The sequence below is a fragment of the Strongylocentrotus purpuratus genome, unplaced genomic scaffold (genome assembly GCF_000002235.5).
Source record: "Strongylocentrotus purpuratus isolate Spur 01 unplaced genomic scaffold, Spur_5.0 spur5_scaffold_9, whole genome shotgun sequence".
NCBI classification, from domain to species: domain Eukaryota; kingdom Metazoa; phylum Echinodermata; class Echinoidea; order Camarodonta; family Strongylocentrotidae; genus Strongylocentrotus; species Strongylocentrotus purpuratus.
In genome coordinates, this window is record NW_022145615.1 from 22,725,964 (window position 1) to 22,751,247 (window position 25,284).

At 36.1% G+C, this 25,284-nt stretch overlaps 1 protein-coding gene across 1 annotated transcript; it reads left to right on the forward strand.

Moving 5' to 3' along the window:
* The first annotated feature begins 329 nt into the window (after nt 1-329).
* On the forward strand, nt 330-14,065 carry LOC764935 (sia-alpha-2,3-Gal-beta-1,4-GlcNAc-R:alpha 2,8-sialyltransferase). Its single transcript, XM_030977154.1, has 7 exons — nt 330-711; nt 3,372-3,473; nt 5,143-5,293; nt 6,287-6,402; nt 10,370-10,459; nt 11,691-11,926; nt 12,889-14,065. The coding sequence occupies exons 1-7, from the start codon at nt 560-562 to the stop codon at nt 13,119-13,121; spliced, it is 1,080 nt and encodes a 359-aa protein (XP_030833014.1). The 5' UTR covers nt 330-559; the 3' UTR covers nt 13,122-14,065.
* Nucleotides 14,066-25,284: the final 11,219 nt, after the last annotated feature.

A 25,284-nucleotide genomic window follows, 5' to 3' on the forward strand; every position in this document is an offset into this window, starting at 1 on the left:
GTTCACCACCAATCGGTTAACAAACTGGACGAGTCTAGAATTTAAAACGCGAAAATCCTCGTGCCTGGTACCGGTACATCAAAGTAATGTCTGTGAATAAGCAAACCGAGCTCACAGTTGAAATACCAGGGGGTGTTTCATAAAGCTGTTCGTATTTTCTTTATTCACAATTTATACATATAAACATTGAAAATAGATTTTAGCGATGAATAAACTAGTTTTTTTTTTTATTGAAAATGTCCTAATTCATTGATTTTATATTTTCTAAATTGTAATTTTAAATTTGCAATTTGGGTACACTTTTTATGTCATTGTATTTTACTTGGATCTGTTTTTTCCTCTGTTTGTAATTTGTATATGTTTTTTTTAAATATATCAATTCAGTATCAATTCACTCGTAAAGCCTGCGAGTATTGAATAAAATAAATCTTGAATCATCTTGAAATCTTCTGTTTGACAAGACTTAGAAGAGCTACCCGTGACATTTGACTTTCTTACTGAAATTCACTACTCAATATTATCGTTTTTCCTTTATTTATCTCAGACACAACTGTGCAAGATGCCTAATTTTGCCAGCTTCAACAGAAAACAGTACCTTTTCGCTCTTCTTCTCGTGTGTTCTGTCATGTGCTACGTATACACCATAATGATGTCTCCCGAAGGTCTAGATTGGTCCATCACTTACAGGAGAGATCGAGACGAACAAACAAGGTTTGATTCCCAAATTATTAATTTCACTTTACATCAAATCTACGAAAAGGTTCTTCTTTTGTTTGCCTCCGCAACGAAGTAGCAGGAGTCATTGGCCCGAATTCACAGAGGAGGTTTGTCGACAAACCTAGGTTTATGTACGTCATATGACGCGTTTTGACGCGTTTTTTACAAACGCGTCGAAACGAGTCATATGACGCACGAAAACCTAGGTTTGTCGACAAACCTTCTTTGTGAATTCGGGTCATTATGTTTTCGGGCTGTCCGTATGTCCGTCTGTACGTCCCGTTCTCGTGATCGCGTTATCTCAAGAACCAATCAATGGATTCCCGCCAAACTTGGGCCATATAAATGAAGTAAATAGATTTTAGGGTCATTATGTCAAAGATCAAAGGGTCGTAAATGTATATGAAATTCAGCTGGTAATCACGATATTCTGATAACCTGTTAATGGACTACAAACAAACTTGAATTTAAAAAAATTGCTTCTGTTTAGGTTTTTAAAATCGCTATGTGGCGGAGGCATCATTTTCGACTGCACGCAGTCGTAGATCCATCAAGTTTTCTTTTCAGTTTTCTTCTTCTCCTTCGTCTTCTTCGTCATCATGTTCTGCTTCGTTTCATCATTCGTTTTATCCTGCTTCTCCTTTTCCCTTTTCCTTTTCCTTAAAGGGGAAGTCCACCCTGAAATTTAGTTAGTTTTAATAGGAGTAGAAAAATGAGAGAAACAAGTCAGTGAAAGTTTGAGCAAATTCCGATTAATAATAAGGAAGTTAGGATTTTTGAAGTTGTGATCAATCAAACACAAATTGGCAACTCTATGACGTATCATGCGAGCTCAACTTCCATTTGCTCAGTACTAAAAAAATCTAAAATTTTCATTTTCCCTCAAGAAAAATTTCAACCATACATGCACCCTAAATATAATAATTGCAAATATGTTTCTATACTCCCCCTGCAAGGAACAAATATATATTCCGTCATCAATAACGAAGAAAACATGATTTTATGGAATATTATGCACAAAGCAAATGAAGGAGAGCTCGTATAATAAGTCACAGAGTTGCCAATTTGTATTTGATTGATCACAACTTCAATAATTCATAACTTTCTTATTTTCATTCAGAATTTGCTCAAACTTTCACTCACCTGATTTTCTTATTATTCTGCCTCTATCGAAACAAACTTATATTGGGAGTGGACTTTCCCTTTAACCCGTTCTCCTCCTTCTGTTTCCCCTGTTTCTTATTCCCTTTCCTATTTCTTCTTTCTTCTCCACGTTTCCTTGTTTACACGTATAATGAATGTAGTCGGTGATACACCCTTTTAAACTCAGAATAGCTGGCTTAGAGGGGCATTTGTATTTTGTAGGAATTATGCTTTGAGTTAGACCAAACAGAGCAACTAGGAGAGGAGCTCGCAAGATACGTCATAGCGCTTCCAATTGCGTTTCAATGATAACTTTAAAAATGCATAACTTTCCTATTCCTAATCGGATTCTGCTCAAACTTTCGCTGACATGTTCCTCTCTTTTTTGTGCTTCTATTAAATCCAATTTGATATCAGGTGGACTTCCGCTTTAACAGACTGTGACAGGGGTATCGCACAATACTCCCGTCCGCGACTTTTTTCTTTACACAGCTGTTTAACCAGTTCAGCAAATGTACTGTGCGAACGACTAGAGTCTAAACGTTAAAGGTAAAGACCAGTATTGGAAACGCCCCAATTTCAAAAAATGAAATGGAAGCTCTCATTACCAATCATGTGAAAGAATATGTTTTGACTAATACATGATGATAACAAATTTGCCGGGAAACCGCCTACTAATTCATATATTTGGTAAATTTGTTTCTCTCATGGTCTGTGAGAGATATAGGGTAGTCCCATATACATCTTTCTGTGTATAGTGCTTGTAACTTTACGAAGAATGGGCCAAATTTCTTATCATTTTGATGATTCCAGAACCTTGCAGATGCTAGATGCTAGATGATCAACCTTTTCTGATCGATTCCACAACGTTTCTTTCACAATGCAATTGCATGACCATAACTGGTCTTTACCTTTAACCCTTCGCGGTATTTTTATCCCTTATCCTTCCATTATTTTCTCGTCTATCCTCTTTCTATAACCATCTACACACCATTGTTGAAGTGCTTCATATTTGATTAATAGAACCATGTTTTGCAACCAATCATTTTGGTTGAATAATTGCTAATTACATAGATACGATCTACTTGGCATGATAAATGCATGATAAATTTAGTTGTCTGATTCTATTGATGTACATGATTGTATATACTCTACGTGTTGTCTGTAGAATACACTTAATCACTCGGTTGGTTGCACCCTCCCCATCAAACCCTACCGCACATTTGACAAGCTGGTGTTTCGAACACTGTATTCCCCCTTCTTAGTATTCATCCATTCATTTGCGTTTTCATTTTTTTTTTTTTTACAAAACATGTTCCTTTCAATATATTTCTCATAAAGAGGTGTGTATTTTCATGAAATGTTTTTTTAGAAATCATATTCCGATAAAATAAAATGATAGATATTAGAAAGTCTCAACCTGTACATGAACAAAATTAGAATATCTTCGATGATATATGTATGTAAAGTGTCATTTATCAAAACGAAATGAACCTTTCTTTCATTGGCAGTCTATGGAACTTTAGAGATATTGGAGACCAACAACTATATCTATATGAAAGCGTACTGCAAAATAAATGGAGGTCAAACGTTACCAAAAGAGATAATATGAGGTGAGAAGATTATTTACAAAATGCTATAATTCGTGTGCTTGTTTGTTTTTGTCGTTGTTATTGTTACTGTGGTTATTGTTATCATTACGATTATTATTATTATGATTATTATTATTATTATTACAACTACTACTACTACGACTACTACTACTTCTACTACTGCTACTACTACTACTACTACTATTACTACTACTACTTCTTCTTCTACTACTGCCACTACTACTATATCATCATCTTGTTATCATTAGTAGTATTACTGTTATCATCATTACCGTTGTTTTTTGTCATCACAAGCAATAGTAATCGAGTCATTGCCATTAATAGAGCATGACGATTAAGTTCAGTCTGGAAGCGAAAAAGAAATTTGACTGAAGCTTCCAAATCTCTATTTCAGTTTCATATATTCTCTACATTAAAGGCATCGTTTAACAATGTTTCCAGTTATACAAATATGAGATGCATGGCCCTAAGTGGTATCAGTGTCTGTAATATCGTATAGTATTGAAGCGCTTCAAAATGATCATGAAGTGCCTCAAAAAAATAAAAAATCTTTGAGTGACCGTTTATGTCATACTCATTTCCTCCAGTAGACTGTTAGTGTTATAAAAACCGTATAGAAAACTGTTTTCGAAATTTCGATTTACAATCATAAATATCTTGATAATCAGACAGGCGATCGGCTTGTAAAAGTCATGGGGTTCTGATGACTGATCTAAAGGTTTATAGATTATTTTTGCAGCATGAGCTAAATCCAGGATTTTGTTTAGAAGCTGAGGCAAAGATACATATGAACATATATATATATATATATATATATATATATATATATATATATATATATAAGTACAAGACTAGAGGATAAAACAAAGAAAATCAAAACGTAAGAGGATGGATTTAATACCTTTAAATGAAATGCTTGTGAGTGGGGTCTCAGATTGTTAGATGTGATCTAAAAATGTTCAACATGGACACGAACCTAGAATCTATGTTTCAATTATCTGATGTTCCATCCCCGATTTTCGAAAAGCAACAGTTAAAATATCTGAAATAAATTCCAAATAAAAGATAGCGTCGAAGGCTGTCTGCCCTAGCTCGCCCCATTGCAATCATACACGCGTTCGTATCAAGCGTATATATAGCTGACAATGGGTTTTACAATTCTCCACTAATAATCACCAGATGTATTTTCAAGTGCGGTAAATGGTCTATTCAATATTCCTTGTTTCACTTCTGTATCTTTATTTAAGTGCTTCCTTGTTCTGTTTTTCCCTAAAAGTACGGTCACAAAGGTTCAAGTTCAAGTTTAATGTTCCACATTTTACAGAAAATATAAACATACATATCAAATAACAAATAATACATTACAATTGTAGTGTAAATGAGCACATGTCATTGATTCTCAATTCACATAATAGATAATGTAGAATGTGAGGAACCTATTAAAAAGCGGGGCTTTTATAATATAGGTTCCTGGAAGAAAAAAGTAATGTAGATAACAAAAACAGTAGCAGTTCGTACGAACGATGCGCTCGTACGAATCTCCCTGTTTTTCCATCGTCTTACCGAATTTCCATTGTCTGAAAATCGTTCGTACGTTCGTAGCAGTTCGTAATGGCATTTGTGACCGAGGCTTAAAGAACTTCATTTCTTTGTACGCTTTTACTTGCAGACAAGAGCTGGCAAACTTTCGTTCGGAGCTGAGTGGCAGCTGGCTGGTTGTTCTACATCAGGAGAACATTACAGAGGAGGAAGGAGCCAAGTTTGTATTCAACCACAAATTTAATGGCATATCACCAGAACTATTCAAACAACTCCCAAAGGTAACATAGACATACAATGCAAATATTGATGTTTCATCATGTGTATAAATATGATTCCTGAATGCAATATACACAGGAAAGATATTTGGGGGGAAATATCCAGATATACTCCCGAATTTATTTCCTGAAATGTAAGGATATAATGTATGAATGATCAGATTTCTTGTGTTGTGACCTTTATTTCGTTATGTACGTGTATTGATTTGGTTTTGTATCGGCAGGGTAGTTGTTGTTACTCTTGAAATAAGAGGCCTTTTGCTGTTGGATGTGTGATATAGAATTCAGAAATATGTTCCGGCGTGCTTACTTTGTTCCATTGGATCTTCGCGTCGTCGGGTTACAAGAAATTTCATAAATAACCAAGCCCTAATTCCCGAAGAGTTCTTCAAAAGGCCAGCGATCGACACTTCGTCATTGTCTGATTGTATTGGCATGCTTTCAGAAATGTACCGGTACATGTTAAAAGATTGGCCTTATCTGAAGGGCCATCTTTGAAAACAATTGCGGTTATTTTCTTTTAGCTTAACTGATCTTTCTTAAAGAAAGGGCCATTTTTTCACAAAATATCGTGTTACCCGACAACCCGACCCGATTCGAAGATCCAATGGAACGAACCAAGTCCTTCCGGTGTATATGGTTTTGAGAAAATCCAATGGTTGATGCCTATATGACATCAAGATTTATTGTTTTTTCTGAAACCTTCAAAATCGATATTTTTATCTGTTTTAATATCGAAAACGAATCATTACTCAATACCTGCAATAACAATAATAATCGGCAGTCTAGCATTGCTGGGTAATATTGCAGCACCTTGCAAGGTGGATATGTGCTCTATATAAATATCCAAAATTATAGCAGGGTAATTTTGGAGCACCTTGAGCACCTTGCAAGGTAGATATATGCGCTATATAAATATCCAATATTATTATTATTATGACATTACACATGTATAACATTATACTTTTCTTTACTCTTTTGACCCGATTCCTGCAGATTAATCCTTTATCTCATGGAAAGAGATATCGCTCGTGTGCAGTTGTTGGCAACAGCGGTACAATGCTACACAGTGGTTGTGGAAAAGAAATCGATAAGCACGATTACGTATTCAGGCAAGCAGAATGAATCTTTTTTATTTGACCATAATTTATATCAGGGTTCCCACGGTCAGGGGAAAATATATTCTCTTGGAGAGTCGTGGAAAATCATGGAAAATAATCGTGGGTGTGGGCCGTGTGTCGCTATAGCAACCTTCCAGTTGAACTGACAACGGGCGTGGTATACGTACGCCCCTTGGATACCACAATCCATATGAAAATTGTACTTCTCTGGTCATAGTAAAATAAAAAAATTAAAAAAGGCTAAAATGTGTCATGGAGAGTCATGGAAAGCCATTAATTTGGTTTTCAAATTTCTGTGAAAACCCAGATATATTTACATCTGAAGTTGAGCGATAGATTAATAATGATAATGAAATACGATCGTAAAGGCAAATTAAAAAAAATCAACCATCAAGGCACTTTCCACGGCCTAACCCATCACCTTCTTAAAGGTGCTATGTCCCATTTGCAGGCCAAAAAATGAAAAGGTTAAATTCCAACGGCATTTGAAAGATAATACTTATTCAGAAATTCCCTCAAAACGAAAGGGCTTGAAAATGTATTTAAGTGGGAAACTAACGAACATTACTTGTCGAATCAACTTTAGCGATTGCTATCATAATAGTAACAGTCTGATTTTCATACCCTTGTACGAATGGTCGTATGTAAATTACCTTTACAGCTCATTTTAGGTATGTTTTTATCAAAGAAAAAAAAAAAGTCAGTCAGTCACTGAATAGTGAAGTCTAGAAAGTAAACAGGTTTTCTTGCATAATTTGAATAATAGGACACTGCTTATGTTTACATTTCACATAAGATTCACATACTCATAATTCCTGCAAAGTTCTACAGAATTTGATGTTGGCTGCAAATGGGACATATTACCTTTAAATGTGCACAGGGGGTGTTTTTTTAAAGCTGTGCATAAAGTTATGCATGATTTGATTATGAAGAGCTCAATGGGATTCTCAAATCCTTTTAATTGCATAAGCTAAAGTTGAAATATACATATGTAGATTAACCTTGTCATTATTAACAAATTATTTTAATGCAAAGTGTATTTTTGGCTACAATTTAATTGAAATAATTGGAAATACAGTCACACTTTGTTGAAATGTCACGTAAGACTTTGGGCATCTCATTTGGCTCTTCATATTCAAATCATTTGTAAAGTCATTCGTAACTTTACGCACATCTTTATGAAACGCCCCAGGTTACATATATTTATAACACACAATTTGAACATCATTTAATTTCCATTTGGAAACGTTTGCTTGGATTTGTCTATAAAAGAAATTAACCGCAAACTGGCTTCATCAGGCAGGTCGTTCCATTGTCTGAATGGGTCAAGGCAAATTAACTTTGACACAATAATGGGAGAGGCACTTTACATGTACAATAGGGACACATTGCTATTGTTTAGTGAATGAAACTATAAAAACAAAATGAAATTTGCGTACTGGCAAATTGAGTACAAAGAATAATAGCAGGTGGATGAAATGCTTCAACACCGCAAACACCTTGGAAGGATGCATCCATAAATTTGAATACATTTAGTTGATAAACGACTCCGCATATGGACGTTTAGTGGAGCAGAAAGCAGTGGATTCTTGAAAAACAAAACGGAAATCATTTAACAGAATGTCGGTACGTAAATAAAATTTGGGGCTGATGGAAAATGCATCTTTACAAGACGCCGTTTTAGCGCCAATGACGTCATTAGAAGCTGTTTATTTGCGCGTGCATCCGGGACTTCAGACGCTGAAGGTTATTTGTCATTTGTAATGTTTCCTGTATTCCGACAAAAATATACAATCAATCAAAACAAGATTAATACCAGAAGACAGTTAACGATTAGTATATTCATTAGCCGCTCATCCCAGAGCCGCCTGGCCACAGTGGAACGAGTGTGAGCTTACGAGAACGGTCGAAGTGTGATTGAAACTCGCTATTTTGCTCTTCTCCAATGCAAAAAGAGACGACATTGTGCTGGATTTGTAGGTTTTTTCCGACAAAAGTACTGAGAAATTGCATATTATTTTGTTATATTATACTTTTTGAAAGGTTGCCCAAGTGCCTCCCGGGCACCCCAATTTTTATAGAAAACTTCACTTTTCCAAAAATGTTTATTTGTTCTATGCACGTAAGTCAGATTGAGCGGATGATACAACGTTTCCATATGTTTCCAACATGCAAAAAAAAAAAAAAAATACCCCGAAAAAGAAATTTACATTTCATCAATGACAAAGTAATACACAACGATTTATGTTGGATATAATGAAGGGCATCGAAATGGCACTCGAGTTGATTTACGATCATGTTACATTTTATGATGAACGAACAAATAATCATGATACTCAAAACTATGCAAAATTATGATTGCACTAGTCATAATGTTGAACGTAATCCGATCTTCACCTCAGGAGCATAATCATTAAGATAGTATTATCTTCCTCTTTTAAACTGCCTGTCACTGTGGATACGAACCCATTTAATCCATCTTTATTATGGCAGTAAATATGATCTTTGTTTCACCTCGAATTGAATCTTACTTGTCCCGTTTTTTCCAAAGTACTTAATTTATTCACCTGGTTTTTCTTGATGTCAATATTTGAAATATGTGTCATGAATAAGCAATAGGCCATTACATCTGCATGTTCTGCTTCAATTTGATATAAGTGGGTTTCAATATTAGGAAATACAAGGAAGCAACTTGTACATGATTTCCAGCAGTTCAAGAGGCGTCGGATAATTGTATTCTAGATTACTATCTGTGCCTTCCAGTCCAAACATGCATCTAATTACAATTCTGTTTTCTCAACATACAAGGATGAAGTCTAGGAATTATTTTTTAGCTATTATAATAGTGGACACTGCATATCGCGTGCACTTTTGAGTTTAGTTTAGTTGAGTTGATTGGTTTCACATTTCACATGCAGATACAATACAGATAACAAAATATACATAAAAGATATATTGTTTCATAATATTAAAAACAATGGTGATAGTAATAGACAAATTAATCAGACTACAGAGTTACATATCATCAAATTTGTTTGACAACCCTTATCATTTTAAAGGTAAAGACCAGTTTTGGAAACGCCCCCCTCTCAACAAATGAAATGGAAGCTCTTATTACCAATCATGTGAAAGAATATGTTTTGACTAGTACGTGATGATACAAATTTTGCCGAGAAACCGCCTACTAATTGATATATTTGGTAAATTAGTATATCTATTTAGACCTGATAGATATCGCGCTCGTGTCGCGTAGTCCCTTATACATCTTTCTGTGTACAGTGCTTGTAACCAAGACTGGGCCAAATTTCTCATAATTTTGATGATTCCAGAACCTTGCAGTACACACCAATACTAATATGCTAGATGATCAACCTTTTCTGATCGATTCCACAACGTTTCTTTCACAATGCAATCTCATGACCAGAACTCGTCTTTATCTTTAAAGGAAACCCAGACAAGAAAAGAAAAACACTATGAAATGTGCAGGAACCTATATAAATCTATATTTGTTTCCACGATTGTCTGTATCTGATTATTACAGGGCGTCTGTTGACTTGCTAAAGTGTCAATGTTCGCCTTATTGATATAAACTACCATGATAACATCACTCAATAGCCATCGAATCAACGTTTCCATGGAAGGTGACATCAATGCTATTAATTTTTATGCAAAAGTGACCAAGCGTATTTAATTGGTACCTGGCAATTCTGGGAGTAATAATCATAATTGCAGAGCCCGTAGAAAGAGCAGTATTATTAGCGATGTGGCTAGCCCAGCATTGTGAGATACCTATTACTTCACCTCGGTCGAGATACATATATTAGCAAATCCACATTATCGATTTTTGCTGTTGTTAATATTAACATAATTATTGGCGATAGTAGTGGTAGTAGTACTATTTTTGCTGTTGTTTATACCTCTTGCAATAAATTAATCTTCCTCTCTATTTATCCAACAGATGCAACATCCCACCGCTGGTGCCGTTTGAACGAGACGCCGGAACCAAAAGTAACTTTACCACGATGAACCCGAGTATATTGAATAAAAGGTTGTGATTCGATGCCTCTAGAAGAAAATCAAACTGAAATCAAACTGAAATCAAACATTTACAATTCCAGGGCCCCGTCTTACAAAGAGTTGCGATTGATCCAAATCAATCGAAAGTTCTCCAATCATTCGCAAGTTTGCAGTCTCCTATCTCTTATGTACATAGTTTCGATTGATATCAATCACAAATAAGTTGTGATTGATATCAACTCTTTGTAAGAAGGGGCCCTGATCTGTTCCTACTTGATACAATATTTGAAATGAATAAAAGGCTGTGATTAGATGCAAACGGAAAAACTCAAACTCGAATCTAACATGCGCTATTCGTGATCTATATTCATATTTCATAGAATGACAGTTTTTGTTATAAGCTAATAAAATCCTTGCTTCTGAATGGTTATCAGAAGATTTGTCACTGATTTTGTAATTTGCCATTGAAAAAAGGCTTTGTGAAACAGGTCCCAGGTCTATTCATATTTTCACTTAATTCATGATGTTTGAAGGTCTTTTGAATTAGCATTCTTGATTGTATACAACGGAGGGGGGGGGGGGGGGGCCAGTCTTACGTTAGGTATGTCCAAAATTTGCGGTTTTCATTATTGAAAAGACGAGTAGCTTTTGAACTGTGGAGTTATGTTTAGTGGCAAATTTATTTTTCAAAGTCCCAGATATGATACTCTATCAGCTATTAGAATGAATGTTGCTAAAACATTGTTTGTATGTTCCAAGAAGAAAGATGGTAAATCAACCATGATTTTTTTTTTGAGAAAAGAAATGATGTTTCAAACTATACTCTGATTTAGCAGGATACAAAATAAAATCAACCATACAAATAACGAAAGAAATGGCGAGATCTTAGAGTAAAGTTTCTATTGCTATCATCTCTCTCTCTCTCTCTCTCTCTTTCTCTCTCTTTCTCTCTCTCTAATCGCTCTCTTCCTCTTATCAATTGATGATGTACCCGAGTGCAAAGAAAGAATGTTTGTGTAGGTATGCAACGAGGAGGACCTATGCGGTAAGTCCTATGCGAGGGACTTGGTAGTTTGGAATTATGGGTCATTAATATAGAACATGGGTTCCTACAGTTATGAGAACTGATTCACCACGAAGTAATCACCCCCCCCCCCCTCTCCATCCTCTCTCGATCCCCTCATGATCAAATTCTGTACATTACTGTTGTTTTATCATTCACGCCTTTGTCTTTACATCTTCTGTTGTTTTTTGCTATACAGGTACCAAAGCCTCAAGGTAGACGAACAAATCGACCAGTTCAATGACTTCATGTCGCAGTTCAATGGCGTGATACTGTCAGTGTGTCACGGATTTGCCATTCCAATTTCCACCATCATGAGGGCCATGGGAAACTTGAAACGGGAGCAACTGAAAATTGTGTGTGCCAATCCCATGCATGTCCAATCCGTGGCCGAATTTTGGCTTGAGAGAAATATCAGAGCAAGGCTATCTACTGGTAATCACTTACGTAGTAGGGTTATATTTTTTCGTATCCCACTCCAGAATATTTCTTTTTCATAGATTGGTCAAGAGGTCTTCACGTGATCAAATATAATTATGTAGAACCAGAACAGCATTCCCCTTTACAACTGTACATGTTATCTGTGACGTCAGAGTAAGATAATTTCTAATTTATTCCTACGCACAGGGAATCTTGAAATATGATTGGTCAAATGTGGTCACATGACTGAGGATAGATGGCCTCGCTATCCCGAAGGCCGTAGATAGGGTCGAAGATGTTCCAATCTGTGGATCTTTAAAGTGTAACTCGGTAGACAGACATTCCCGCCGTCGCGGCATTAAGACCTCACATTTTATAGCAAGTACTAATAGTAATAAGATCAGAAGTTCAAGGTACATATCAATGTTGGATATAACTCAAATAATAATTTCTGTACTCCAGCGAGAATGCGCAGACACCAGATGCCCACCTTTATTTAGCGGATGGCCAAATCCTCACGCTATACCGCGTTGCAATGACAGATGTGTGTTTGTGCCATATGCTGAAGTCTTTGTACTAACTGAAATCCAATTAAACTAAATATTCTAATGGGGGATATAAATAGCCATAACAAAACCAATACCTTAATTAGATCGGAGATATTAGCGAAATCTGTAGTAGCCATTTTCTCGGGAGCTGTATTCCAAGAAATATTCCTGTAACCTCGATGGGCCCGTACCAATAAATTTGATTAACTCGAGTTTCGATCTGAAAGCATATTTGATCATAAATCTACTCAATATCAGTGCTTTGAATTAGTGAGAAGACAAAACCATGTATAAAGTGCTGGAGGATAAGGACATTTTAGATTTCATCTGCGATTTATTAAAAAAATGTTTATACCATAATGATGATTAAGTGAGAACATATGATGCTGACGGACAAATACGTATCATTTCATTTTGTTTACCATGCAGGTTTTTATATGGTAACAACCGCCATCCAGTTATGTGATGAGGTGGAACTGTATGGCTTTTGGCCCTTTTCGGAGCGATTTGGGGAGAACAAGACTAGCGTGCCGTACCACTATTTCGATGAGTCCTCCTGCAAGACATCGAACAGAGTTCATACCATGGATAAAGAGTTCGCCATCCTTGTACAGCTGCATAATCTTGGTATTATCCGTATTAATATGGCATCGTGCAGTTAACGAAAAAAGTAGCATGTGTGAACTGAGTTTCCCCTTGAATTGTCAAAGTGTATTTGATCATAATCGTCGAAGAGGGAGGGGGGAGAGGGACGGGTAGTATTTGACACCTCCTCCCTCCCACCCCTCCCCCCCCCCCCCTACAACATCCACCACGACTGCAGGGCAGTCGCATTGTTGTGAAAATACTGCTGTACCATGGCGTGGGGGGGGGGGGGATGGCTGTAAAAAAAAATGTAAAATGTGCCATCCAGGCCGGATCTTGCCGTCTTAAAATCTATCTATCCATGCAAAAGTTATGTATGCAAGTATATTCATTTAATTAGCAGCAATTTTAAATGTGTGTACAACTCTTTTTAAACTAGAGATGGCGTAATCACGTGTACAGTACTTTACTTCGTGTGCGTGTATTTTTCTACGTATGTGACTGACAATTTTTAAGGCTCTAATTGAGAACGAACTACGCAAGGAACCAACAACCCTCGTGAAGCATACTGAAGGGAAACGTTTTCACTAGGTCTGCAAGAGCGACACCTGTGTGGCCGTTGTTCGATATGATTGCAATCCCATTAGATTAATGACTGATGCATTGTAATATTAATTGGACACGATGCAGTGTCTGGCATATACAAGGCACTAGTGATATAGCCACGACGATGTACACACTTTTTTTTTACTCGAAAGTAACATGGATTTATTAAGCAACTATCATTATAAGTGTAAATATTTTACCGTCAGTTTATTACGAAGTATCAGATTGTTTCCTTATGAATGAGTCATGATTATTAACGGAATAAGAAATGAAAGTAACACCTTTTGCAATACTGAAACTACCTTATTTTGCCTTTCTATAACTGAAATGACAATGTTTTCAGTACATATTTCATAAATGATATTTATGCATAAAATAATTTTACGTGGACAATGTATACGGGATAAAAAAAAAACCTGATATACATGCTATGGCATCACTATTTCTAGATATTTATCAAATTGAATATTTTAAAGGTACTGTGTCCCATTTGCAGGCCAAAAAATGAAAAGGTTTAATTTCAACGGCATTTGAAATACGATACCAATTAAGAACTTCCCTCAAAACGAAAGGGCTTCAAAAATGTCTTTTTGTGGCAAAATAACGACCGTTATTGAGTTGTCAATTCGACTTTAGGGATTTTAGTTCTTTTTTTTTTTTTTTTTTTAAAGTCTGATTTTCAGACCTTTGTACCGAATGGTCGTACGTTTTTGTGCTGCGCGAAGATTCAATCAGTTTAATTTTGGTCATTACGAGATGTACCCTTTACAGCTTATTCTATGTATGTTATTACCAAAGAAAAAAAGAAGTCAGTCAGTCACGCAATAGTGTCTGACAGCGAAGTCTAGAAAGTAAACTGCACGCTCAAATTTCACAGATAGGACATACGTGACATATTCATAATTCCTGCAAAGTTCTACAAAATTTGATGTTGGCCGCAAAAGGGACACAGTACTTTGAAGGGAACATATTATTTTTAGGAGTCACCTGGTAAAAAAGTACTGTATAATTGGGATTTTTTTTTTTTTTTTTTTTTTTTTTTTTTTTGGGGGGGGGGTCGAATTGCAAATCACTTAATCTGTCATATAAACCTCTATACCCCCAAAACGATATTTCTTCATCTATCTTTTGTGCAATATTTTGTTACATTGCATTTGTATATTAACGATTAATTTATATATATATATAAATATATATAGTGATATGTTGAAAGCAATATAATTTTAACTTATGCAGTACCGTGTGAGTCAAAAAAAGTTTACACCTAGAAAATTGCTAATTATTTTCAAATTCATCTATGAACAGTAACTTATTATACATCTTATGAAAGAGTGTTTTATCCCAAATCATTTGGTATCATTTTTGTGTTGTATGTGTTCACGCTTGGATGAACAGAAGGTATTGTTTGCGAGAGTGCAAAAATCGACTTGCGCCAAAGTGATGCCTTCAGTATGTATTATGTTGGGATTAGTGTAGTGAGAGAATGAATTGAATGTATCAAATGAAATGCATTGCATATGCTTTTTGCAAAGGGCAAAGTCACACCACCCACACACACGCGCACAAATGTTCGTTGATATTTGATATTCGATATTTGATATGTGTGGCATGATTAATTTTGTTAGGGATGTTATTTGGATCTACAAAGACCGAGTCAATACCCAAATCCAAATAGTTTTATTCAAACATCACATAAGCAACTTTGGCGCAAGTCGATTTTTGCACTCTCGCAAACAATGCCTCGTGATCATCCAAGCGTGAACACATACCACACAAAAATGGTACCAAATGATTTGGGATAAGACACTCTTTCATAAGATGTATAATAATTTACTGTTCATAGATGATTTTTTAAATAATTAACAATTGTCTAGGTGTAAACTTTTTTTTGACTCACTCTGTATATTACAATGTTTTAGGAAATTTAGTTATTTACCCTTCAACAACAAAAAAATGAATTATGGGGTGCAACAAAGGCAGTTGTCAAAAAAAGTGCCTCAATACCGTTCTCAGCTGCAATTTCCGAGAAGGTGCAATCAGGGTTTTTACATTTTATTTACTTTAGTTAAAATGCTTCTATATGAGTTTTTTTTAATGTTTGCCAAGGAACATCTCTAATCAACATTTAGAAAGACCAAATTCTAAGGAGTTACATCGGATACTTTAAAAAATGTAGATTTAACACTTTCTATCTTCATAGTGTTGTATCCAGAGATGTATGTAGATAGCAGTAAGCATTTCTATATCTTGCCTGTACTTCTGCGTCATTTTTGTTTGTGTGTTTGTGTATTTTTACAATGCAATTTTTGAAGTATATTTTTAATGCATCTATTGCCTTGGATAAAAGCAGCCATGCTATCTAAAGAATCTTAAAGATCCTTTTGTGTATTGCGTGTTTCCACTATATTACTTATTTTGCATTTCGTTGATTGAGCTCTATAATCTAAATCTGTTTTTGAGAGGGTGGGGCAATCCATGGAGCAAATGATGCTGTTGCACCGTACACAGCCCAGTTGGTTGCCCAAAAAAGCAGGGGTGGAAATTGAAGAGTATGTTATGGCATCAGTATTGTCATTAAAATGTTTATGATTTTACCCTGGGGTGTAACAGAAGCTTGTGAGGATTGCAGAAAGCCCATGTGCAGTCAGACCTGTCTATTAAAGCCTGGTCCCTGCGTAGACAGGTGGCCTTTATAGAAGGGTTCTTCAACTAGAGGGAGCCAATATGGATGGCCACTAAAGACAGGTTTGGCTGTAATTGCCATTTAGTATTGGTCTACATGAATGCATTGTGTGCGGAGCATAAGGAATGCAAGAAATACTCCCCAAGGAGTGGAGATGATGCACATAATGCAGACGGGCTTGCAATTCAGTGAACAAGATTATCTGTCCGGACCAGTTTCTATATTTGTAGATTATATAATTATATATATATATATAATTTGATGTCATGCCTTCTTCGCCACTAGTGTAACATAAAAGTGATTACTGAGCTTTCAAGAGTCATATTCAAAGTCTTAATGATTTGTTCTGTTATTAGATTGGACAAAAGATATTCTTTGTGAAGAAAATGTGTAATGCATTTATCTGATTTTCTCACAGGAAGACCCCCAAAATATGTATATTCTTGGTTCAAACATATCATTTACCCCTTCTATTATTATAACAATGGACTGGATGTACCGCCATTAACACAAAAAGGGAATTACGTGTACGTCTCTAGATATTGCTCCCTATACATGTACGAAACGATGTCCTTGTAACCGTTGTGTCAAAAGCTGGCCTCAAAAAGTTGAGAACTCTTAACAACAGCTACATATAAAAGAGAGAACTTATGGTCTGTTCTTTTTGTGCTAAGCTGGTTGAAAAAAGACTCATTTTATAACCTACTTAATGGAATTTTAATCTGACTCAGTATTTTTATCAGCGATTCAATAATATTGTTACAGCGAGATCTTTGAATCTTAAGACTGGTTTATTTTGTTTATAGTGACATTTCTTCGCAATCCAGCAGTCTGTTTCTTTGTCTTTGTTTATTTACGTTTCTTAATTTTTTAAAATGTATATTATGTATGTGTTTATAAATGTTGCTGTTTTCGTTTTTGTATTTTGTATATTCTTTTTATATGACGCAAATCAAAACAGACATCGAACAAATGGATTTAATTACATTATCCAAGCGGGATATGTCAGTTTTAAAATACTGCTATTTTTCTTTTCTTTATACCCCAGTCACACCGCCAAACCGACCGATTTTTGACCTGGGGGGTGTTTCACAAAGATTCTAAGTCAAACTTAACTCTAAGTTGGACTTAAAAATTATGGACAGCCATTGGAGCCTTAAAATGAAATATATCCAAAAGCAGAAATTCAAGTGTTTTAGACTTTTTTTATAAATTCCACGCCAAGAACATGAAATCTCCCATGATAATAGGAAATATGAATGATTTGAATCAACATTTTATGCCTTCTACAAAGAAATTTACAAAATGTTTTCAAGGATGCTAATGGCTTCCCATAATTTTTAAGTCCAACTTAGAGATAAGTTCAACTTAGGATCTTTGTGAAACACCCCCCAGGAGTGGGTAATGTCCATTTCTGTTCGGTTTGTAGTTGGTCTTGTGTTGGTCTCGTTGGTGTGACTGAGGTATGATAAGAAAAATATATATAGCGACGGGACTTAAAGGGATAGTTGAGTTCTGTTGCAGAGGGCGCTACACAAAATATTTTTTTTTTGTGAGATAATGATGAAAAACGGCTGAGTGTCAAATTTGAAAGAACATAATATTTGAATGACAAAATCATCTTCGTTCGATCAAAATCGATTCAGAGACGGCTGAAATGTAACGATTTCTAATACTTGTGTACCACCACAAATATTAGATATTTGAAAAATTTGAAAAAAACCGTTTGAAAAAACGAAATAACGCCTTTTACGTCGTATTTCAGCCAATGCCGCTGTTGGCTTTTTGTTGGCATTTTCGTGTTGCTTATAATACGCACAACCAGCCGGCCCATGTATTGATATTTTTAATTAAAAATTAACGGTCACCATGTTTTTTTGAAAGTGGAGCTGAATTGGTATGATCGTATTGGATAAATTTCACACTTTTTAGGGTCTAAAATTACCTTCATTGCAATTTTAGGTTCTAAAAGGGCACTAGAAATGTCATAGATAAGAATAAGAGAAATGGCCATGCACTTTGAAGGCATTTGTGGTCTGAAAACAGAACTCAACTATCCCTTTAAATTGTGTGTATAATCGTACTGAAACTGAAAGTTGGGTCAATTCTCCTCCCGTGCCTAATATATTTGCTGTGTCAATCGATTGCCACTATAGTCCATATTATATCTATGTGTATTCGTTATATTATGCTGGTGCTGTTGTTTTAGTTCAACTTGATATTGACTCAAATGAAAAAATTAATGAATTTCCTGACGACGAAATGAAATTGAAATAAAGTTGAATTTTATAAATTATGGCAAATGTCCGTTTGAAGAGTTATTCTGGTCTAGGTCATGGATTTGGGAGTGGGTCAAAGGCTGAGGCGCTCAAGGGAATCCCTTTCTCTATTACTCATTTACCTATCTCGGTTGAGCTGGCAAAATAATGTAGATATTAATGTATTGATGTATTGATGATGATGATGATAATTATACAAATTATATTATTTTTTTTTTTAAATAAAAATTGAATATGGTAATAATAACTTGACATTATAAGACGGCTTCAACGCCCATGCTGAGGCTCCAAACGTCTCGTCTTCTTCTGCACACTCCACTTGGTCTTACAACCGTGTTCTCTCGCATTTCATCCACTTACACCCCTGTATCTCACCAATGTTCCCCGACATCACCAAAATATATTTCTGGTTCACAACCTTCTAGTTAACACAAGATTAGCAAAGCTTTAGTAGGGTGTATTATCGCCATGCATGTAAGCATTCAAAATAATGTATTTTATGAACACGATTTATAGATGGAAAAAGAGAGCTGAAGGGGGAGGCAGATACGGAATGAGCGAGAAAGAAAGATATATAGAGAGAAAGGGAGAGAGAGAGGGAGCGGGAGAACAAACTGAAACACAAATAGGCTGAAACTCATTAAGGTGAAAGTGATATTTTCGAATTTAAATCATCTTCGCGGCTTTTAGTTTTCCCCATTATTCTTCTGCGAATATTTGAGTGTCAGAGTGTAAATCTTTGCGTCGTGATGGCGTTACCACCACCAAGACAACTTCCCAAGAGTTTTCATATCAATCCATAAACTTACATAGACATGAATTATAAATTTCGGGGAAAGTCTATATGTACCGTCTCCTGGAATATTAATCCGACGTAATGAAATGGCTGTTAAGCTACATAAAACACCTCCAAACTGGCAAAGGTTAAAGTTTTTCTCCCTATCATTTCATTTCATATTTAATCTTTTTGATCAGCGTTTTGATTGCATTACCCCCGAGGCTAGAAACCTTTAATCTATTTTGCCTGTCATAGATTAATGGCAGCGTGATAAGTTCTCGTTGACTGCTTTGGAAGTGTTACATGTGTCTTCCGATACCGCTATCGCGTTTCGTTTTAGCCTGTCTATGAAGCACGTAAAATAAACGGCTCATTACAACTGTCAAACCTCAAATATAATATAATCACGGACGTGTGAAGAGGTTATGCCGTGGTCACACTTTCACGAAAAGCTGGACTTTAAAAATGAAAGGGCCAATGAGTGAAAATTGTTTTAAAATGTCAGATTTATTAACACTTTTAACATGCATTTTCAGTGTAAATCTACCATTTTGGAGAAAAAACGCGGTTTCTCCTCGGCCCTTTTAAATGGTGATTTAACATTTTAGTTTTTAGAGTGTACCCGGTAAGCGTCCGTTATTTTGTTTCTTATACGGCGCCGTAACACATATAGCTCAAGGGCCCGTTTCTCAAAAGCGCCATAAGTTTAACTTCTTGACTATCCCATTATAATGTGTTAGAGAAGGAATACACGTTTCAATGGGATAGTCAAGAAGTTAGATTTATTACGGTTTCGAGAAACGGGCCCCAGGTAGCTGCCGTATAAGCCACAAATCAGCCACGCCTCGGAAAAAGAAAAGACTCTCAAAAAGATATGGCTGTATCTGCCACATAATGGCATAATGACGACAAAGACAAAGACAAAGACAGGTAACGCCACGTTACGCAACGTAAATCTACGTAAACCACGTAAATCCATGTAGTGCTGCGTTCGTCTCAAGTAAGGAAATGGGGCTGAGCTTTGCTTGCATGGTGACATTTTGAGCATTTCGAAATTATCTCAACTTTGCAGACGAACATCCCGCAGCGGCGATAACGGCTTCGGTTAAAACCTCGGTCACAAATGCCATTACGAACTGCTACGAACACCGTACGAACGATTTTCAGACAATGGAAATTCGGGAAGACAATGGAAAAACAGGGACATTCGTACAAAATTAGCGATCGTACGAACCTTTGTGACCGTAGCATTGAGTGAAAGTGTGACTGCGCCATTATGGAGTATTATGGTCTCGGAGGAGGTGATGACGGGAACATGCATTAATCTAAATGAGATGATGAATATTTGATAGATTTCCATGCGCGGGGGATATTAAGAGCCGATTCATTTAGATGAATAGATGTATAATCCCGTGGTATGAATACCACACCGACACCAAACCGACCGATTAGAGGCCATAAGGGCTAATGTAATGAAGATCATCTGAACACTATGTTGACTTTCATGAGAACTACAGATAGAGACCAATCATTATAGCTGACGAGTCATAACTAACTTTGCGAAGGTGTTTAAGAAAACAAATAATAAAGAAGAAGAAAAAAAAAAGCAAATTTTATGTAAATTTTTCTTATCGTTTTTTCTTTGTCGTTCTTCGCCCTCTCTCCTTCTTGGAGAGGAAGGGAAGGGAAGGGAAAGTATAGTTTAGCACTGCACAGTTAACCCCTTTTATTGATAAAATACTTCACCCTGTTCATGGTCGACACATAAACTTTTGCCCGCACCATCGAATAAACGGAAGCTGCACAGTACATGATACATACTGGAGAGGAAAAGAAACATCGCGATCTACTCATCAATGATGAACAACTAAAAAAAAAAACATTACAGCCAGCCAGAAATAATCTTTTTAGATTGGTCAGCCTTAGAACCCAAGAATAACAAAATTTGTTCGGTCTCTCAACGGTCTGGTATATCAGTCTCGGTGGTATGAATCATGGCAACAGAGAACAGCAGCTGTTCATGCGAGTTGCTTTACTCGAAGAACGCTTTGCGTAATCCTACGATGTTTCCTAGGATGTATCCCCGATTGCAACACGATTCTAGTGCTCTAAACAAAGGGCAAAATTTTGCTGAAAAACAAGTCTCAAAACCCTGCGCAATGATTAATTATTTGGATGCATGAGTGTACATTCCCGTGGGTGGGGTGGTTGCAACGTTAAAGGAATAGCTCCTCACGCGAGTCGCTTTGACTTAAGAGAGTTTGCGATATTCTTCAATGTAGCCTTGATTCACTACGATAATTATATGCCTTCAAGTAAAGAGATTTTTTTGCTCAAACAAAACTCCTGCAACAGTGTGAAAATTTGTGCACTGCTGTGATATTTTCGATGGATATATTGTTCTCGTTGGCAGTGGTTGGGTGATTTTAATGTTATCGGTATAATAACTCTTCCTCGGTGGACTTGCGTTTCCTCATGAACGATTATCCTAAGGCACGTTAATAATACAAATCTGTGTCGACACCTTAATGTAAAAAAATTATATGATTTTCAACGCCATTATAGTTCAGCGGATAACTCGTAAATTTAAATCTTCCTTCAATCATTCATCTTTCTTTCAATTATCAGCCATTTTTGTTTAGGACCAATGGAGAGGGACAAAAAATAATCTTTAGAAATTGAACACATTTCTGTAACATTTTTCGACTTCAACTTTGTCAAGTATCATTATTCTTAATCTTAACATGCCTAATAATAATTGAAAACATTACCTTAATCAAACTCTACCGACGATAATTATAAAATCATAGAATTTGTTGGCACAGCAATAAAGGAACATTATACATTATGACAAAGGCATTCAAAAGAAATGAAGAGAATAATAACGAAAGCCCTGGGGGCGTTTCACAAAGCCTTTTTTCAATCACAAATGGCAAAAATCAGTGACAAATCTGATGATAACCAATCAGAAGCAAGGATATCAGTAGCTTATAACACTATCATTTGTCACTGATGACAAGTTTAGTGAAACGCCCCCAGGACTTGGCCTGATTAATGATCCATGCAGGGTATATTTAAAAAGATACAAACCATTTATTTTTAAATAGCTTTTAATACATAAAAATGTTAGTAATACAGACTAGGTTGCCATGAAATGCGATAAATGTAATTCGTATTGACAAATAATTTTATATCGAAATATAGTAAATGTCAAGTACTTCATTAGAATCGGACCCTCCAAACTTTAGTTCATTAAAAGCAACTCTGTGTGCACGCCATCTACGACCATTGTCCATTCAAAAGTACCTCAACAGTGCTATCTGTCGCTGTGAGTTATCTGCAAATCAGAAGAGAGAGAGAGAGAGAGAGAGAGAGAGAGATGGGGGGGGGGGGGGTTCCCTTTCACAGTCTTGCAAAAAAACATCAAATTATCAATAGGAAGTTGCATTTTAAACTATTAAACTTTATCATCATCATTGACAACAACTACACATTGAACTGTCCATAAGCCAAACAATTTTCGAGGGGCCAGTGTGCGAAACTCCTAATTACTCCCCATGGCAATATTACTCTTTTCTCTTTCTCTTTCTCTAAAGCTCCTACCCCCTCCCCCTCTCTCTTTCTCTCTCTCCTTCTCTCTCTCTCTCCCTCTCTTTCCCTCTATCTTTGATTCTTCTTTTTCGTCATATTTTTCTCTCTGAGTCACTCTCATTCGCTATCTCCTCTGTCTTATTGACTCTCCATCTCTCTTACCATTTTGTTTCCATTTTTCATTTATTCTTCTCTTTCTTCCTCCCCGTCTTCGTCGTCATCACCACCCCCCCCCCCCCCTCTCTCTCTCTCTCTCTCTCTCTCTTTCTCTCACACTCTCTTTCCCCTCTCTCTTTCTCTCTCTCTCTCTCTCTATCTCTCTCTTCCCTCCCCATTATTTTATTTTATATTGCCTATGTTCGCTCTTACTCCACTTGGAGATAGTTATTATAACCAGGAATGTTCACCCTTTTAGCTACCCGGCCATTGTGCTCTAATTAGATTCCACTTTGAAATGAATGTCGCCGGCACTCTCCAAGTTAAAATATTTTCATTTTTCCGGAACTTCACATTCTTTTCTCAATAATAATAATAATATTTAATTTTTATATAGCGCTTAATACAAATGTCTCTAAGCGCTTTACAAATATATACTATTACCCCGGTCATTGGATTCAGTACTTGCCCGCACACACTGTGTGCACAATCTCCACTCCCTGGGGAGCATTCCAGCCGGGCGTTACTTGACGCTCACAAGCTGTTTGACCAACAATAACGGTCGCATCCTACCGGGTACCCATTTAACACCTGGGTGGAGAGTAGCAAGTGCAGGTTAATATCTTGCCACTTGTTCATGTGGAAGTATATGTCATGTAACATGTGCTAAAGCACAAATTACATACATACACTTCACCACGATTTCACAATATACGCATTTACTGAAACCTGGTTTAAGGGAGACCCACATTCATTTTATAGTTTGCCTAATTACAAACTTATTCAAAAACATAGAATTGGTCGTGTAGGCAGGGGTGTGTGTATGTACGTCAGGGACAATGTCACCTTCAAACCAAGGACGGATTTGGATTGTTGTACTTCAACTATATTGATACTGTTTTCATTGAAATCGTAAAGGAAGGGAAGAATTTCATCGTTGGAACTGTATACAAATCTCCCGATACTTGTAGTGCAGAGTTTAATGACCATCTTGAAGAATATCTTGGTGAAATTAACAAAGAGAATAAACAATGTTATACTGCTGGAGACTTTAACTTTGATTTACTTAGTTACGCCCTTCATTCGGATACCAATGCATTTATCGATACAATGTACTCCTCCTCTTTTCTCCCACTTATCACGAAACCAACTCGTGTAAGTGTAACAACTAACTCATCGTTTGATAATATCTTTACAAATGTTTTGAATAAGCCAATCCTGCCTGGTATTTTGTATTCAGATGTGTCTGATCACTTTCCCATCTTTCAAGTAACGAACTCTTTACCACCAAATTACCACACCCACTTGAATAGGAACAATGCGAGTCAAGTTAAACACCGAATAGACTTAAACGCATTGTGTGAAGATTTAGCATTGTATGATCATTGGTCTTTGGTAACATCCAAAACCAATGTCAACGAAGCTTACCTTTATTCAAGATTTAAAAAATACCTGGTAAGGATAGACGTAGATCATCAAGAAAACCCTGGATTACAAAAGGCATTCTTAAATCCATTGGTAGAAAGGAACACTTGTATATAAGCGGTATTTAAAACTGAAAAACCCCTCCGTGAAGAAAAAGTATACATCTTTCAGAAATAGGCTTACTCACATAATTATACGTGTCTCCAAAAAGAACTACTTTGCTGAAAAGCTTGAATCATTTTGTATTCAAACTTTTAATCATCGTCAATGATATCATTCTGGCATTTCCCTTTAATGTTTTACTTTCTTTTCTGTGTATTTACTACAGCTAGATTTAATATTATTTGATAGATTGAGTAGATATCGAAGCCTGCCGTTCGTAACCGAGAAGTCACCACATTCAAGTAAACTTGAACGAATCAATCAATGTCAAAGAATTGATTTATCATCGCTCTATAATTAATCATTTAACATTTTAACATACCTGCATTTGTATCCATCACGAATGAACATTTAGACAGTAGATATCTTAAATATTCGTTTTGATGGCTTACCTCCCCATTTCTTTCTTCTTGTTTGATACTGATAAAATGTTCACTTTGTCTTTATCAAAGCCCAAGATTATATTCATATTTTCTTTATGCAAGGGAAATAGAGAGAAAGAGAGAGAATATATTAACTGAAAATTCTCGTGTAATACCATGAATTGCGTTCTTTTCAAT

Excerpts from the sequence above, each read along its gene's own strand:
- LOC764935 (XM_030977154.1), top strand. The coding sequence starts at position 560 with ATGCCTAATTTTGCCAGCTTCAACAGAAAACAGTACCTTTTCGCTCTT. Across the intron at positions 6,403-10,369 it reads AAGCACGATTACGTATTCAG|ATGCAACATCCCACCGCTGG; the intron begins GCAAGCAGAATG and ends TTTATCCAACAG. Across the intron at positions 10,460-11,690 it reads CCGAGTATATTGAATAAAAG|GTACCAAAGCCTCAAGGTAG; the intron begins GTTGTGATTCGA and ends TTTGCTATACAG.